The following is a 17,324-nucleotide window of genomic DNA, read 5'->3' as shown; positions in this document are numbered from 1 at the left end:
AGGGGTGACTGTTTCTTCAAAATAAAATGTAAGAAAATTACATTTGCTTTTTAATTTTCAAAAACTGCCCCTCATCTTTTTCTTTTTTTTTTTGCTGTCCATTATGATGTAAAAAAAACAATAAATAATATTAATTACTAGGTTATTGTAGGAAAATGGAAAAATACAATTGCTTCTATTTGTCAATGTGGACTGTATACAATGATATTGTGCAATAAAAATATTTTTAAAAATAGATAGATAGATAGATAGATAGATAGATAGATAGATAGATAGATAGATAGATAGATAGATAGATAGATAGATAGATAGATAGATAGATAGATAGATATAATATTATGATTATTATTATTACTGTTATTTTTATTTTTGTTATCATTATTATCTTTATAATTCATATATTTTCTTTCTTCTATACTTCGGTACAGCTCTGTTAGTTTAACATTGAATCTTATTATTCTGTAATTGTTTGTAATTTTGTGTTTATTTCTTTTTAAGCTTTAGCAATGATTACGTATGTTTTCCATGCTAACAACGCCCTTTGAATTGAAATTGAAAAAATAGATAGATAGATAGATAGATAGATAGATAGATAGATAGATAGATAGATAGATAGATAGATAGATAGATAGATAGATAGATAGATAGATAGGTAGAAAAGGAAGGAAGGAAATAAGGAGGTAGGCAGGAAGGAAGGAAGGAGGGTCGGTAGGAAGGAAAGAAGGAAGGTAGGTAGGTAGGAAAGAAAAAGGAGGGTAGGCAGGAAGGAAAGAAGTAATGAGGAAGGAAGGAAGGAAGGAAGGTAGGTAGGTAGGTAGGTAGGTAGGTAGGTAGGTAGGTAGGTAGGAAGGAAAAAAGTAGGGCAGGTAGGAAGGAAAGAAGGAAGGTAGGTAGGTAGGAAGGAAAAAAGGAGGGTGGGAATGAAGGAAAGAAAAAAGGAGGAAGGAATAGATAGATAGATAGATAGATAGATAGATAGATAGATAGATAGATAGATAGATAGATAGATAGATAGATAGATAGATAGATAGATAGATAGATAGAAAGAAAAAGGAAGGAAGGAAGGAAATAAGGAGGTAGGCAGGAAGGAAGGAAGGAGGGTCGGTAGGAAGGAAAGAAGGAAGGTAGGTAGGTAGGAAAGAAAAAGGAGGGTGGGCAGGAAGGAAAGAAGTAATGAGGAAGGAAGGAAGGAAGGAAGGAAGGAAGGAAGGAAGGAAGGAAGGAAGGAAGGAAGGAAGGAAGGAAGGAAGGAAGGAAGGAAGGTAGGTAGGTAGGTAGGTTGGTAGGTAGGTAGGTAGGAAGGAAAAAAGTAGGGCAGGTAGGAAGGAAAGAAGGAAGGTAGGTAGGAAGGAAAAAAGGAGGAAGGAATAGATAGATAGATAGATAGATAGATAGATAGATAGATAGATAGATAGATAGATAGATAGATAGATAGATAGATAGATAGATAGATAGATAGACTGAATGGGCCAGGCGTGTAATGGATGGATGTCTATTTTCCTATGTAGAACCAACCACTAGGGGGCGCTGTGGTGAACAAGCCTCCCTGAGCGACACGGATATAACTTTCTTCTCCTGCCCTCCATAAACATGGCGGAGGTCAGGCTGAGATTTGGAAGAGGTGCATACGACTTTGTACACAAAAATTGCAAACGCTACCTCCTAGAAAGTCAGAAACAACACGGGAAAACTATCTTACGTACTGTGTCTCTCTCGCCGAGTGTTTTATTGGAAAATGGGGACTTGTTTGGAGCCGGAAATGCTGAGAGAGTGAGCATAGTAGTTTCTCAGGACAGTTACAAAAGGGTAACACCGGTGTTTGGTAATGTTGAGCATGTTTGTGGAAAGGAACATGTCACTGAACATCTGTATTGTTTAGAGTCTCCTAAAAAGAGTCGTGTTGATAATTTAAAGAGGAATTCTTCTCAGTACCGGAGTAAAATGGTGTTTCGAAGGTCTGTCTCCACCTTCAGGACTTCCCATCAGAACCTCCTCAATCTGTGTTTGTGTCAGAACCATGGAGGGTCTGTGTTTCTCAGAGCTTACAGCAGCAACGGGACACGCTTCGAGCCCCTCTACAAAACTAAAACCGGCTACTATGAAATCCTGGAGGTGGCGCCCAACGCCACGCAAGCTCAGATCAAGACAGCCTACTACAAGAAGTCCTTCGTGTACCACCCGGACAGGAACGCAGGCAGCGACGAGGCCACAGTCCTCTTCTCTGAGATCAGCGAGGCCTACACCGTACTGGGCAACAAGAGTCTGAGAAAGAAGTACGACCGGGGTCTCCTGAGTCAGTCAGACCTCACAGCCACAACCAGACCCTCCAACACCCGGGACACCTCAGGGAGCTCCACCAAACCGCAATCTGAAAGCAGCCGGTCTGTGATGGGCACAGAGAGCAGAGAAGGTGTCTTCGACTTTGATAAGTTCTTCAAGGAGCACTACGGAGAGCAGCTGCAGAGACAGAAAGAACTCAAAGCCCGCAGGGAGGAGCTGCAGAAGAGGAAGGAGGAGTCCATCACAGAGAAGAAGCTGATCAAGGTGACAGAGGTGGGAGTGTGGGTGATGCTGGGGATGGCTATAGCTTTACTGATCAGCTTGAAACGAGGTTGATGGTCATCTATCATCTCTAACACTACAAGAACACTGCTTACTGGACTGCTGTCAATTCACTCTGATTGCCAAAAGCCCCTCCATGCAGGAAGACACCAACAGTTGAATATCAGATAAAAGCTGGGCACCATGGATGTGTAATCATCATCTGTGGGATCTATAGGACTCTGTGCAATATACCAGGAATACTTGTCCTCTTAGACGCTGCAAATCAAAGACTGAAGTGTTGTGTGCACATGTGAAAGACCCTCAGTCTGTAAACTTCTCATTGAACTGTGTTTGGAGAGGATTTTGCAGCACATAGCCTTCGTTAGTATGAACACTGTCAATACAAACCTCAGCAGTACACACACAGCTATGAAGCTTCTTAATGAGGTCTAAACACAAGCTGACATAAAGGAAGTCAAATTGTTTTTAAAAAGAAAGACCCTTCTTGTGTTTTTAGATGTTTATCACAATCCTGAAGGAGCACATGGAAAGGGAAACACTGACCAAGGGGGACTAGGCTCAACTTCTGTGACTTTTATAAAGTCATCTGTTCTGCAGGTTTCTTTATTTTTAATATTAAAGCAACTTTAAATTATGTTTGAATGTGTTGCTATTTATTAAAAAAAATTTGTAGCAATATAAAAAAAGAATGGGTATGTGGTTGACTTCGATTCGAGAGCCTGCTCTACAGGCGTTTTAGGAATGGTGGCTTTATGATCCAAGTGTTTGAATGTGCCTTTGATGATATTTGAAGTAAAATATCTCTGGTTGTACTGTAAAAAAAAAGATCTAATAAATATACACAAGCAGTGCCTGTCGGAGCACAATAAGAGATGTTGTTTTGGTGTTTGTTAACATGATCGTCAGTCCAGGATTAAAGACACTCAAGGTTTTGTAAAAGTCTTTTTCAAACATCATGAGGAACACAAACGTTAAGTGCATTTTACATCACAATTAAAGTTAACAAGTCTGTTGGATCAGTGCAAATCAGTCACAAAATCAGGTCGTAAACACATACACTGCATTTTAACGAATACTCAAACTTATTATAAATAATTAAAAGTGCTTGTATGACAAAAAAACAACAACAATTTTAAAATATATTAAAAAAGGAATTATCTACACAGCTTATTTCCTTCTCCATTTGAGTGGTCACTTTCCTCAGTCATTTGAAGAGTTAGAATAAAAACAAACTGCTTCTAACCTGGCAGGTGAATTCCCTTATGATTGAACAAATCCTCTGCACTGGTTTAAAAGGTTATTAGGTACATGATATTTATGGATGACACACTGATCTGTCAGATAGAACAGTCCCTTTGATTCAAGCGGATGTGTTTCACTTTTGAACATGTTAATAAAAGCTGCCTGTTGAGATTTAATTAAATTAGTGTTTCGGATTGTGAAGTATGACGTCTGAACTGGACAAAGTTTGTCTCCTGCTTCTTAAAACCTCCTGCCTGCAGTCGTGTATCCGCCCTCAAATGACCGGGTTCAGTGCATCATACAGCCGCTGCACCGCCAGCTCCACCATCTCTCTCAGGGAGTCATCCTCGGTGCTCTCATCCTCGTAACACACCGACTGATGAGAGAGAAGAAGTCAGGGTGAAAGGTTAAAAAAAATGTATCAATCATGCTCCCTATGTTGGTTTGAGAGTCTAAAGGAGTCTTACCCGAGTTTCCAAGCAAATATTCACCGTCTTCCCATCAACTGTCAGAGAGATGTTTTTACCATCGCTGAAATCCACACACTCCTCTCCAAACATGTCCCTAAAGACCGACAGAGAGAGAACCAAGGTGAATTATATTCAACTAAAGATCAACAGTTTTTTTTCAGCTGACATTTTATATTAGCATGCTTGTTTAAATCACTGATCAAGGTGTACACTGTCTAAAGAAGATAGACTCAAGTGTGTCACTCACTGCAACATGACTCCCAACCGGGTCTGGAAAACGTCCATGTCCATGATGGTACTCTGGGTTTCCATGACTGTCCATAAAGCCCATGATAATAACAAGACACAAAACATGAAGCTAGTTAAATGAACTGTAGGTATTTTGTTTAACTAGAGTAAACAATCAATTCAAAGCTTGACGTCATAAACAACAAATTGTGTGACAGACCTTTCTGAGCTTTTGGGTTTGACTGCACCTCCAGCACTACGGTGGTGACAGCATCAGCATACATGTCGTTGAGAGGGTTCGCTACCCACTGAAACAGAAAGAGAAACCATGTTAGAGTGAGGAAGTCTTGCTGTCCTGCGTCATAATGACATCTGAGTGAACCTGCCCTGACTCCTCACCTCTAGCACCACTATGCCAACCTCGTGGATGAGAGTGATGTTCTTAAAGATCTTCAAAGTGTTCTTCTCGGTTCCATCCAGCTCTTCAACATCACCTGAGATCAGAGAGAGGACGACCACCGTTAGTATGATGCACATCCAAATGTTGTTTGAGCTAAATTATAATACATAAGACACAAATGTGGATGTTACCTGTGAGGTTCCTGAGGTGGCAGACGAGCAGAGAGTAAGGTCCAGTGAAGGGGATGGCCTGGGACTGTTTCACCGTGCTCATGGCCAGCTCTGTGTATGCTGCAGAACACACATCAGGTCACTACATGATGCTGTGCTTAAAGAAAATACTTAAAGAAGAGCAGATATACTGTAAATGCCTCATCTATCTAAAGTAAATGTATGACTTCCATCTTCTTCTCAGATCTTAAGAAGTGGATGTGCTGCTGTATCCATTGTGCCAAGGATCAACAGATCAGCTGACTCTTTGGTTGTCCTACACGGCAGCTTGAAGTGAAAGCATATCTAGTAAAAAGCCAGCAATCAGTGTTTTCTGATCACATATTACAGGATGGTTCTAAAGTAAGATTATTGAAACTGGTAAAAATAAAAAAGAAGTATCCCTGTCATGAGCTGATCTTTAGTTTGGGATTTCTCCTTGTGTTTCATGCCTCGTATCCTCACTCTCTGTTTTCTGTATTTGTTATCTTTATGTCTTCCTTGTGTTATTAGTGATTCATGTCTTGTGTGTATTTTCTTGTGTTTCTTCTCTAGTCTATTGTGTTTCCTATTTTATTTTATAGTTCTTGAACCATGTGTTTCCTGTTTAGTTTTACTTCCTGTTTGCCTCCTTTTTGATTAACCTGATTAGTTTCACCTGTGTCCTGTGTCACACCTGTGTTGATTACTCTGTGTATTTAGTTTTTCTGTTTCCCCTGTCCTGTGGTGGATCATTGTACGTCTTCCTTGTGCTCACCTTGTGTTTCTTAAGATTTAGTTTATTAGACATTTTAGTATGTTTTGTTTCTACATTTTGTTCTTTTGTAATCAAATCTTTATTTTTCTGCACATGAGTCCTCCTCCATTTTTCCCCATCATGACAGTTTCAGGATTAATAAAAATAAATTCTTTGTCTGACAATACTCAAGTCTTGATATTGAAATCAATATAAAAGAAAAGGGGTTATGCTTACTTGAAAGGTCAGAGGGATTAAGGATGTGGTAGTTGAAGTTCTTTTTCACCAGAATGCCCGACACCCTCTGACCCTGAGCACACTTCTTATCAGCCAGAGAGCCCATCACCTGAGAGGAGGAGGAGATGCATCAGTCAATACACTCAAGACTCTTATTCAGTGGATTAGTGTGTTTAGAATTTATAAAACAGCACAGTGCCATCAGAGTGAGCCATAAAGATTAGATTTAATAAAAGACAATGAAAAAATGTATTCAGTGACCTTGGCCAGTTTCTCTCCTCTGAAGTTAAGAGTGACCGCTTCTGTGTTCCGAGGGTTGTGGACTTCAATGTGAACCTGGTCGTTATCTTCATACTCTCTGATCAATGCTGCTTTCAGACGAGCCATCTCATTCTGCTCCCCGTGGACCAGGATCTAAAGAGAGTGAAGGATTTTAATTCACAGCTGATAAATGTAGGGTACAGACGAATAAAGACTTCAAATCAATAAATCAATGTTTGTTTCTGTTCTCGTACCACATGTGGTGGCTTAAGAGCCCTGATGAACTCGCTGGTCTGCTGGTAGTCTGTGTGAGCAGAGAAGGAGATGTAGTCCACAGACATCTTCAGCTGCAGCTTCTGCCCGGACATGGTGGTGATCTCCTCTGGCTCTGACATGATGTGCTGTAGTTAAAAGATCAGAGTTTTAATGGAAACAGAATCCTTTTTATCACACTTCTTATTAACCTCAAATAACACTTCACACATGTTTCCTGTCATGGTTTGACCTTGGCCAGCGTCCCCTCCACGCAGTATCCAGCGATGATGACTCCGTTCCTCTTATCTGTGCACCAGCTCTCAAAGAGCTCTCTGGAAAGCCCGCTCTGCATCATACCCGGAGACGCCATCACCACGCTGGGACCGATGTCATCAAAGTGATCCATGCTCTGACAGGAACCAGAAAAGTTATGATCCAATATTTATAAACACAAGACAGGTGTCTGCATCTGAAGAGCTTTTACCTTGAGGTTGCTGATGTGCTTGAAGACAAAAGGGTTGTTGATGTTGATGGCTTTGCGGATCTTGTCGTTCATTGCGTTCACGTAGGTCTGGTACACGGCCATGCACTTCTTGGCCAGGGATGAGGCGTAGTAGATGGGGATGTCATGGAGCTCTGGGTGGTTCTGCCAGTACTCATCTACAGGCAAATACAAAGAACAATCTTACAGACAATAATGATTGATAACACTAATAAAAAAATGATCATTGTTGTACTCGTATGGCCTCTTTCATGCACAGATGTAGCCCAAATGGTTGATAAGACAAGATTAGATACAAACACACAACCGAAACAGTCAAAAACAAGTACAAACTGAGAAATAGACACTGAAGCCAACTGAAGCCAAAGGCCAAGTTAAGTGATAGGTATTTAATTATGATTGCACGTTGATTGATCCTGATGGAGATGCAAAAAACAAACTTTATTTTGCTTGAATGTTGTGAAAAAGAAAATCCAAATCAAGTAGTGCCAGATGAATTCTCACCCAGGATGAGCAGTAGTTCCTGGGCCCGTCCCAAAGCGAACACAGGGATTAAACAGCGGCCTTCTCTGTTAACAATATCATGGACAGTGTTACAGAACCGAGCCTCACGCTCCTCACGCTTTTCATGGATATGTGTGCCATAGGTCGACTCCTGCATGGAACAAAAAAAGGGTTTACATTCTTCTCAACATCAAGATTCTTTCAAAGTACCATGAGATGTAACAATGTTTTAGCCTACTATGATTAAGATGTCAGGTTTGACACTGGGGATCTCAGCTGCCATCAGATGCCTGTCCTCTTGACGGGAGAAGTCTCCGGTGTAGAGCAGCTTCAGAGGGGAAAAACACACCATGATAAATTCAAGAGCATCAAAGCACTTATTTTTGCAACATTAAGAAGTATACATAAAAAACGTCTGAACTTACCTTTACTCCAGCTATCTCTATCATGAACATGGCAGCTCCCAGCACATGACCTGCATGGTAACACCAGAACTTGATCCCAGCCACTTCCTTGACTTCATGGAAGTTGATGGTCTCAATCTTGTCCATGCTCTCCTCCAGGTCGGTCTCAGTGTACAGCATGTCGTCTGCAGAGATGTTGCTGCAAAAATGGCACACACATTAATTTTAGAGACCACAACTTTTACTTTGGGAGATTGTTTGACAGTGAGTTCTGCTCCTGCTCCTACCTGACTTTGACGTAGTCTGACAGTAACCAGCGGTAGATGGCCTTCGTAGCGTGGGTCATGAAGGTCCGGCCTTTAAAGCTGGTCTTCTGGAGGAACCAGGGAAGAGCTCCACAGTGATCCAAGTGGAAGCTGATGAGAGGATACAGTAACATTGAATTAAATATCCTTTATAAATGAGAATATGATCAGAAAAGAGTACAAAGGGATGAACACATGCCTTGGTAAAGAAGAGGACTTACTGGCTGATTAGCAGCAGGTCTATCTCTGCTGGGTCTATCAAGTCTATGTAAGGGAGGGCATCCATTCCTTCCAAGCCAGGGTGGATCCCACAGTCCAGCTATGAACAACAAATATTATTTACACATTTTGCCCAAGTAAAGTCCATTAACTGAATATCCGTATAGCTCTTTTAGGGAATTCTAAGTATATAAAATCAATACAGGACATGTTGAAACAACAACAGAATGATTACAACTTAAATAAATAAATATCACCTACTGTAATAATAAAATAAATAAATATATATATATATATATATATATATATTAGGACTATGTTTACACACATAAAAAGCTATTATGTAACATTAGCTACAGGTGTAGTAGTTTCATATCTTAGTTGAATAGTAATATCTTCAGTGGCGGTTCTAGACCAATTTTACTGGGGGGGCCAGGCTGGGGCCAAGGGTGTTATCAGAGGGACACATTCAACCCTGACAAAACAAACTGGCAAAACATCAGTGCATCCCTATATACTAGACATATATACTACTGTGTACTATTTCAAAATGTAGACTGACAGCAGCTGTTTGGCTGTTTACACTCAACATGAGTCCCTTAGTGCTCTAAGGGACTGGAACCAAGTGCCACACGCATGTGTTCCGCCTGTAACATCGGTGCCATACCAAAGCTTTTTTTATTGTATAATATTTATTTGGTGTGGAGGGGGGGGCCCCAGGGGGTCCAGGTTCAGTTTTACAGGGGCACTGGCCCCTGTTGGCCCCTCCTCAGATCCGCAACTGAATATCTTGTATGTTATAATTAGACATTTTAATTCAGAGTGAGTTACATATGGAATTCCACACAGCAGGATTTAATTATATTTTTTCAAACTTGAGTCAAAATCATTTTTCATGTTGTGGTTGTTTTTCTTTTAGTGTTAATCACTACATATGTTCACTTGTATGTTTGTTTGTTGTTTATGTTTTTCTTCATTTAATTGAAAAGGAGGAAAATATCTGTAACACTGAATGTTCTATTATTGCTACCTCAATAAAAAACATTTAAACCAAGATAATTTTTCATACCATAATTTTCCTTCCTTTGAACTCCAGAATTATACATGACCGTCCAACCTCCTGACCAGCACCCCTGTTGTAATAACAGAACACAGCACATTAGTAAATGTCTTAATGTTTACCTGTAATATTTGACATTATTTTATTATGAATAATAAATTAACTCACAGCGGACGGATAAGAAGCTGGTCGCTCTCCTCTGCGGGGACAATCACCTCTACTTTGCGTTTTGTAGCCATGAGCCTTGTATTTTAGAGGTAAATATCAGAACAGAGACATTAAATCATCCTCTTATAATAAAAACTGTTTTTGTTGAATGAATGAAAAGGGGGCGTTCCCTAGATGAACGTCACACTTCCGGTGTTGTGCCAAAATACCGTCGTAGAAAAACAAACGCGCGGACTAAAGTTCCGGGACAGCCGTTCGTCACGTTTTCCGCTCTGTTTTCGAGTTAATGTGATAAATACGAGTTGAAATGTGACACGTTAAATCGTTTGTGTATTTTAAAAATAGTTTGAACACACTTAATGCGGGGTGTTGTCTACAGTTTTCTCTATATATATTTTTTGGGTTGGCTACGTCGGTGCGTCCCCTTTAAGAGGTGTTGGGTGTAGGCTGTGAAACTCAGAGGGAAGCTACAGAGTCAAACTGGAGGTAAACAGAGATACTTTGAAGAAAACTTAGAGTGAGACGCTCTCTGTATTGAAAGGTAAGGTGTTTTTTTGTGCTAACTCCATTAAATACGCTGCTTTTATTATTTTCACTAACCCTGGAGAAAGTCTGTGGTGTTCAACCTCACTCTGAAAATAAACGCGGCGTGAGACATTTAAGGTGGAGAAGTTTGAGTCATCCAAAAATATAATTTCCATTTAAGGTTGTTTTGTATGCCTTCTTAGTTCACTTCTGGCTCTGTTATTAATTAAGGATATCTTCAACTTTCCTGTAACTTGTTGATTCTTGTGTCTCGATGGAACATTTTTGTGTTTCACTTATCCTGCTCCGGCTCCATGGAGACCTTCAGTAGTATAGATGTGACGTCATGGAGGAAGAAGCTGTGGTTACAGATGACAGGTGTATACTTCCTGTTGACCTCTCCGTGACCCCATCAGTTTTAGCTCATCATATTCACTTTAAAAAAAAACACCTCCATTACAACCAAGATGTCCTCAACGTTTCCATCATTATCACAACAAACAGAACATTTATCATGGTGTTATATTAGCCCACTATTGTTTTACTGTAGCACAGCCTATTGAATGTAGAAGTACAGAGGTGGTTGTATTGATAGAGAGGGCTGAAGTATCTATTTAATATTTTAATATTTCAAAATTTCACCCTACTCTTACAAAATGGCAAATTGAAAGCGAAAGGAAAACCTGACTTCTGTTTAGATTCCTAGTTTTTTCACAACTTTATTTTAGCTACAGAAATAATAATGCAATGATTATTATTAAGCTACACTCTCATCATGTGTATTAAGACTGCAGAAAGCTGTACTGTTGTGCATGTGACTCTGTGGTCTGTGATGTTTCAGGCTGTTGAGGCTGGCAGGCTGGATGTGGTCGTCATGGTGAACGATGTTCCGGAAAGTCAAAAAGCGCCACAGCAGCAGCAGCTCGCAAAGCAGTGAGATCAGCACCAAAAGCAAAGTACGACAACAACACAAACACAGATATGTGTGTGCTCACAGAGTCACACTCTCCCTAATTAAGTTTCATCAATTCACTTCTGTTGTTTCTGACTCTGTTAGTCTGTGGACTCCAGTTTGGGGGGGCTTTCCAGATCCAGCACAGTCGCCAGTCTTGATACAGACTCCACCAAGAGCTCAGGTTGGACCTGTATCTCTTCTCTCCTTCCTCACCCATCTCTTCCTTTCCTTTCCTTTCCCCTCCTAGTTAAACTCTATATTGAATTGCATAGATTCAGATGTTTATTGTTATTATTTTTAAAGTAAAACATCAGAGCTTTCTAAAATAAAATCATCAAACCCCCAAAAAGACCATGGGGTGTTTTCACATCTAAAAGACAAAGAAAGAAAAAGGACATTTCCAGATACACACACGCAGAAGTCTTTTTTATTTACTTACTTCCTGGTCCACAAATTTTATCTGCCCCTTTTTTTTTCTGACTCCCTTTTGAATATATTTTCCCTCCATAGGCAACAGCACATCTGAAGCATGTGCTGAGTTCAAGGTCAAATATGTGGGAGCCATCGAGAAGTTACAGTTCGACATGAGCCGGACCCTGCAGGAGCCTCTGGACCTCATCAACTACATCGATGCTGCTCAGGTGAGAGGCTGGGGAACATCTACTTTTTTTCTTTTTTTTTTACAAATATCCAAGTGTTGAACAAATTCTCCTCTTCTTCTCACAGCAAGATGGAAAGCTGCCCTTCGTGCCCGGAGATGAAGAGATGATTCTGGGTGTGTCGAAGTACGGCGTCAAAGTGGCCTCACTGGACCAGTGTGTGAGTATGAAGACGATAATAAAGGGATAGACTGTACTTCAGATTAAACGGTTATTGATCAGACTGTGCGGTAGTGCTGGGTCATCAAAACAGACAAAACAGCACGGTGTTGAATTCAGCATCAGTTTATGTTTCTGACACTGTTCTTTGCAAAGCTGCTGACTCAGATATTTCAGCTAATCACTGCACGTTGCCTCTACATGACCAGTCTTATCTGAACTGCAGAGTGAGCTGAATCTAGTTCACACAGAGAATGATGAATGTATGCTTTGTGCATTTCAAATATGAAGATAGATGTTTTTATTTCTGAGAGAAAATGAAATACTCATAATTAAGTGCTGTGTTTTGTTCCTCTGCTCAGGACGTGCTGCATCGCCACCCTCTCTACCTGATCGTGCGCATGCTGTGTTACGATGATGGCCTGGGTGCGGGGAAGAACCTCCTTGCTCTGAAAACCACTGACACACAGCAGGAGGAGTGCAGCATCTGGGTGTATCAGTGCAGCAGCTCAGTGAGTGTGAACAGAGCAACAGTAGCTCAGCCTGGATCAACTTTTTCTCGACGTTAATATCCTGATCCTCTGTCTTAACAGGAGCAGGCTCAGTCCATCTGCAAGGTGCTGTCGGCTTCTTTTGACTGCGCTCTGACGTCAGACAAATCCTGAGGGCAACAGCACAAACGAGAGAGATGAGGCTTTTCTAGAGAGAGGGAAGAAGCAACAACCAAGATAACGAAATGTGCAATCATTTCCCCTTTTATTCCAGCTTTGTTTACCTTTGGAAGAGAAACCTGTGGGGTTTCCATCCACTCTGTGGGGAAAAAAAACACTTGAGTCAAACCTTTTTTAAAAAAGGTCAAAGTTAGTTCATCATCATTCTCTAGAGATGCTGTGAATTTGTCTGACTCATTTCCTTTGACTTCCTTGTTTTTAAGTTTTACCTCTCATGTGAAGTCAGAAAAGAAAAAGGGAAATGGTTGCGGTAGAAAAATATAAATAAAGTTAACTTCACAGCTTTCTGCAAAACATAAAAAACGATTTTAAATAACACAAGGGTACTTAATATATAATAGTGGCACTGAACTGTGTTAGCATACAGTCTTAAATGGGAGGCATTCATCAGCAGGAAACAAGTTACTGAAGACGGTTCGTACAAAAACATACCATGACAGTAACGGTACAGTAACGTCACTTTTAACTCAGAGGTACATCAAACAAAGATGATCTGAGCAGAGTCTTACCTTCTACTCATTTTAATGAGTTTTTTTTAATGCATTTTATTCAAATGTCTTTGTGCTGAAAATGACTTGGTACCAAAAGCTTGAAGTATTTTCTGATATACAGTATATATATTTTTGTGTAAGTGTGTGTGTGTGTTGTAGTGTTCAGAGAAATCCAACAGACTTGCTAAAACCACATAAATTGAAGTTTGCTGTTCATGTTGGTACTAACTTGACTTCAGCTTATATAAAATAATAACCCTGCCCCTTTAATTGTTCCCTTTTTGACATAAGGAGTGGAAATGTGTGACAACAGGGAAATAAAGGAGTGATGTGGTACTTTAAAGGAGTGGAAGGATTTTTGGTTTTACACGTTTGACTAATAAAGTGTTTTTAAATATGTTCTTGTATGATACATGTGTTTGTATTTTAAAATGTGTTATAAGAGGGTTTTTTTACATTATTTCCCAAAATATAACATGTTTCCTGTCATGTGAAGTGCAGGGAGTTCAGACCTTCCTCCACCAGAGGGAGCTCCTGATACATCAGACACCTTAAGTCACACCAACAGTTTTTTTTTTCACTATTTTAATATTAAAAGTCATCATGTCTCACTGTTGGTAATATTCTAAATGCTCTTAAGAAACAGACTTGAGCATCTAATTATCTCATAGTTTATTATTCCAGTTTCATTTTCCCATTTGCTTGAACAAGAGTTACAGAGTCAATGCAGTGATCCACAGACACTTCATGAGAATGAATTAAAGTCTTATCCCAGCTGTGTGTGTGAATGTGTTACGAGCACATACACACAAACACACACACACAGGTCCAGCGGAGGTTGTATTTGTAGCTGCTCGTCACCACGGCGCATTAAAACACATTTAATGAGCGGGTTCACTGTCTCTTAGCTCCTTTTTTTAAACATTTAAATTAACAAAACAACAAGACTATTTACACAAATAGATAATTAAATCTTCCTGTTTCCAGTGGGTTCATATGAAACACCATGAAGAGAGCTGATGAGTTACAAACACACGCTTCTCTTGTCATTCACAAATCCATGGAAGGCTCTCGGTTTCAAGTTAAATGCCTAAATATCAACATTATGAACAGAAAGAAAGTTGCTCTGCAACCAAAAATGAAGTTAATTACATTTATATTTCTTTCCTTACACTATCGACACAATCCTCTTTCTACAACAGAGGACCCCAGATAGGAGATGTTTAACCTTTATGAAGGGTGATACTTTCTCTCGCTGTCTGGCGGCACAGAGAGTGTCAAAGATGGAGACTACATTTGTGTGAATTAAAAAAAAAACTACAGCCTGTCACAGTCTGAGCGCTCTAAAAGGCAAGAGGAAGAACAAAAGTCACAGAGCGACCTTCTGCTTTACTTTTTTATGTACTCTTGCTTCACTATTCTGTTATTCTCAGCTTATTCTGTGCAGACAACAAACGCACACACACACACACACACACACACACGCACACACGCCTACTCCTAATAAGGCAGATGACAGGCGAAGAAAGCCTGAGGAGTCAGACTCAGCATGAAGGTAATTACTCGCTCCAGTCAGCTTCATCGTTTCACCTAGAACAGCACAGGAGGAAGAGCGGGGGTGTTGGTGTTCTCTATAACCCTGTATTTGTCGTCTTTGCATCCTTTGAATGGCAGCTCGTGTTTGAAACGGGGACAGCAAAGCAGCTTCTAGCATTAAGCAGAGTTCACTTAGCACCATTAGGACGACCTCCACACAGGAGGTCTGCTACAAGAGTTGAGTCGTGGCACCTAAAAGCAGGCAGGCATTTGAGATTGCTCATGCAGAGGTGGAATGTAAGCATGTTCACATTTACAGTTGTTAGTCAGTTAAATACATTGCTGTAGTCTTGCTGTACAATGCAGCTGAGCAGGAAAACAGATGAAATGAATACTGTACATTTAACCTTCATTATGTCACGTGCCGTCTCATGTTGTAACAGGGATGAAGACAAGAAAGTGCATTTATTACGAGAGGTCGTTTACTACAATCATTGTTTTTTAAATCCTAGAGCTTTTGTCGGAAACACAAACAGCACGCGTTAAACCACACAGTCCCATTGGTCCTCACAACGACTTCCCAGACTTCCTCAAATAAAAGCTGCTTCTGTCGCCACAATGACAACCCACAATAGTTGGTGATGATACAGCAGTGACTCTTGAACAAGCTTGCTGATGATGCCAGTGAGGATGATGATGATGATGATGATGATGATGATGTCAACCACACACACTGGGACGAGGCAGAACGCCGTGATTCTTCCTGAGACCTGGAGAGGAGGCCATTCAGTCGGTGATGAAGTGAACAAAAGTGACGGGGAACGCTCCTCGTCTCATGGGGTCTCCTTCGATGTGGCCCAGCTGTGAGGGAGAGGAAGACAGAGGACACGGTCAGGTTTAATGAAACTGAATATCATAATAGATAGACTGCTGTCAACAAAACAGGTCACCTATAGAACACACACACACAAACACAACACTTACACAGCACCAAGTTCTAAGGCTTGGATCAGAAAATCTGATTTTCTGATTAATTTTTATGGAAGGATTCTATGTGGATTCTTGAAATCAGGATTGATTTGCCGTACCTCGTTGAATGTGTTTAATTGCACTCAATAAGCATCGACTCTCCACACTTTAAGACATTTGTTTAGTAAATATGGAACTAATTTGAAAAAAGAAAGCACTGACACCATACTGGTTCAGGCTATCACAGTATAAAACGATGGATGACTCAACAGCTCTCCAAAAGTGAGGCCAAAATGTTTGAAGCTCCCTATGGAAACTGGCTGCAGTATAGGTGATTACAACTGCCTCTTCCATGTAAAATTAAAATTAACATCAACATTAAAGAACATTTCCTGAACAACTTTCTTTCATTATAGTAAAAAAAAATCTGTGCATAAGACATCAGATTTGAACTGAGTCCTCTGTTTTTTTATTAATTATTTGGTGGGGATATAATGGGACTAAAGGGGACACACGACCATGATTGACAGCTCTGAAGACAAAAGCAGCTCCTGCGGTGCTGTGGGCACGCCACTAGCAGAGTAGAAGAGGACAAGGTCGTCTGTGTTATGCTATGATCTATATGTACGTTAAGTATGAATTGCAGTCTCACTGATGAGCTAAAAATGTGTTTTGGTTAGCAAAAGCGCTAACCAAGGGACGTCAATATTGTGGTTCCACCAGCAGATCCACCTGCCAAGACTCGCTCATAAAAGGTCACCAGTGTGAAATATCAGTGTCTGTCTCAGGGGCATTTTGGCTTCACAGAGACATGTCATCCATCTTTACATACAGACATGGTTCTGTTTTGGTAGTTAGACCAAAATAACTTTCACCTGACATAAGTTTATCACTAACAGTAAATACATTATAACCCAAATCTGGACTTTCTTAATTTAGGAAATCATCTCTGCTAAACACCAGCTAACAGAGCACAGTGGACTATGAGGGGCTAAATCACAAGTGTCTTGGTAAGATCTAAATTCACAATTCACAATGTTTTATTACCTTGTTAGAATAAGGAGACAGAAATTAAAATGTCCGTTTTAGTCATTTTAGAGTCCGCCTACACCTGAAAATAAAAAGCTAGGATATGTTTTGTGCTCCAGTAACGGTAAGAAGAAGCTAACACTAAAACATAACAAGCCACAGAAGAAATAAATACAGTCATGTTGATACAGTCTCAAGTGGAACCAGAGCAGTGGCATATACACGGCAAGTATGAGCAACAAAACATCCGTGCGTGGTTTATTTGACTTTTTGGAGGATAATTTGATATTTGAGGATTTGAAAATACACAAATTAAAGCTTCCATCTAACGCACAGAGACAATCACTCCAGCTGACTTCATGCTGCCTCACAACTTTGTTTACATCTCGATAAGTTCAGACACAAGGAGTGATAACACTCTGTTTGTGGGATATAAAGGAAGCATGGCCTTGTGCTCGGGGGACTTCAAGGTCCACAGAGGGCCACAGAAACAGAGACTGACTAA

At 40.2% G+C, this 17,324-nt stretch overlaps 4 protein-coding genes across 4 annotated transcripts in view; 2 read left to right on the top strand and 2 right to left on the bottom strand.

The window, feature by feature from the left end:
• Window positions 1–1,545: 1,545 nt before the first annotated feature.
• On the top strand, window positions 1,546–3,436 carry LOC117805920. The gene has a single exon (XM_034674524.1). The coding sequence runs from the start codon at window positions 1,591–1,593 to the stop codon at window positions 2,614–2,616; it is 1,026 nt and encodes a 341-aa protein (XP_034530415.1). The 5' UTR covers window positions 1,546–1,590; the 3' UTR covers window positions 2,617–3,436.
• A 52-nt stretch (window positions 3,437–3,488) lies between these two features.
• Window positions 3,489–9,987, bottom strand: LOC117805919 (cleavage and polyadenylation specificity factor subunit 3). Its single transcript, XM_034674523.1, has 18 exons — window positions 9,766–9,987; window positions 9,607–9,670; window positions 8,540–8,637; window positions 8,301–8,429; window positions 8,035–8,212; window positions 7,848–7,937; window positions 7,610–7,760; window positions 7,088–7,263; window positions 6,854–7,012; window positions 6,603–6,749; window positions 6,349–6,501; window positions 6,088–6,196; window positions 5,097–5,195; window positions 4,905–4,999; window positions 4,726–4,813; window positions 4,525–4,591; window positions 4,275–4,371; window positions 3,489–4,183 (listed from the first exon to the last, which is right to left on the bottom strand). The coding sequence occupies exons 1-18, from the start codon at window positions 9,834–9,836 to the stop codon at window positions 4,082–4,084; spliced, it is 2,073 nt and encodes a 690-aa protein (XP_034530414.1). The 5' UTR covers window positions 9,837–9,987; the 3' UTR covers window positions 3,489–4,081.
• Window positions 9,988–9,992: 5 nt separating this feature from the next.
• On the top strand, window positions 9,993–13,684 carry itgb1bp1 (integrin beta 1 binding protein 1). Its single transcript, XM_034674526.1, has 7 exons — window positions 9,993–10,306; window positions 11,132–11,246; window positions 11,348–11,426; window positions 11,756–11,886; window positions 11,972–12,064; window positions 12,426–12,575; window positions 12,657–13,684. The coding sequence occupies exons 2-7, from the start codon at window positions 11,175–11,177 to the stop codon at window positions 12,726–12,728; spliced, it is 597 nt and encodes a 198-aa protein (XP_034530417.1). The 5' UTR covers window positions 9,993–10,306; window positions 11,132–11,174; the 3' UTR covers window positions 12,729–13,684.
• A 256-nt stretch (window positions 13,685–13,940) lies between these two features.
• Window positions 13,941–17,324, bottom strand: part of asap2a (ArfGAP with SH3 domain, ankyrin repeat and PH domain 2a) — a 65,926-nt gene continuing 62,542 nt past the window's right edge. Inside the window, exon 29 of the mRNA XM_034674519.1 lies at window positions 13,941–15,682. Within this exon, the coding sequence (XP_034530410.1) occupies window positions 15,608–15,682 (75 nt within the window). The 3' untranslated portion in view covers window positions 13,941–15,607. The remainder of the gene's footprint in view (window positions 15,683–17,324) is intronic.

Source organism: Notolabrus celidotus, chromosome 22 (assembly GCF_009762535.1).
Source record: "Notolabrus celidotus isolate fNotCel1 chromosome 22, fNotCel1.pri, whole genome shotgun sequence".
Taxonomy (NCBI): Eukaryota; Metazoa; Chordata; class Actinopteri; order Labriformes; family Labridae; genus Notolabrus; species Notolabrus celidotus.
The sequence above is the reverse complement of the archived record's forward strand: the minus strand, read 5'-3'. Positions and strand labels throughout refer to the sequence as shown.

What these genes read in the sequence shown, in the direction of transcription:
- LOC117805919 (XM_034674523.1), bottom strand. Translation starts at nt 9,836, where the DNA reads ATGGCTACAAAACGCAAAGTAGAGGTGATTGTCCCCGCAGAGGAGAGC. An exon ending in CAGCTTCTTATCCGTCCGCT is followed by an intron (nt 9,671 to 9,765) that starts GTGAGTTAATTT and finishes TTATTACAACAG; the next exon opens with GGGTGCTGGTCAGGAGGTTG. An exon ending in CTCTTAAGCCACCACATGTG is followed by an intron (nt 6,502 to 6,602) that starts GTACGAGAACAG and finishes CACTCTCTTTAG; the next exon opens with ATCCTGGTCCACGGGGAGCA.
- itgb1bp1 (XM_034674526.1), top strand. Translation starts at nt 11,175, where the DNA reads ATGTTCCGGAAAGTCAAAAAGCGCCACAGCAGCAGCAGCTCGCAAAGC. An exon ending in ACTACATCGATGCTGCTCAG is followed by an intron (nt 11,887 to 11,971) that starts GTGAGAGGCTGG and finishes TTCTTCTCACAG; the next exon opens with CAAGATGGAAAGCTGCCCTT. An exon ending in TGTATCAGTGCAGCAGCTCA is followed by an intron (nt 12,576 to 12,656) that starts GTGAGTGTGAAC and finishes CTGTCTTAACAG; the next exon opens with GAGCAGGCTCAGTCCATCTG.
- LOC117805920 (XM_034674524.1), top strand. Translation starts at nt 1,591, where the DNA reads ATGGCGGAGGTCAGGCTGAGATTTGGAAGAGGTGCATACGACTTTGTA.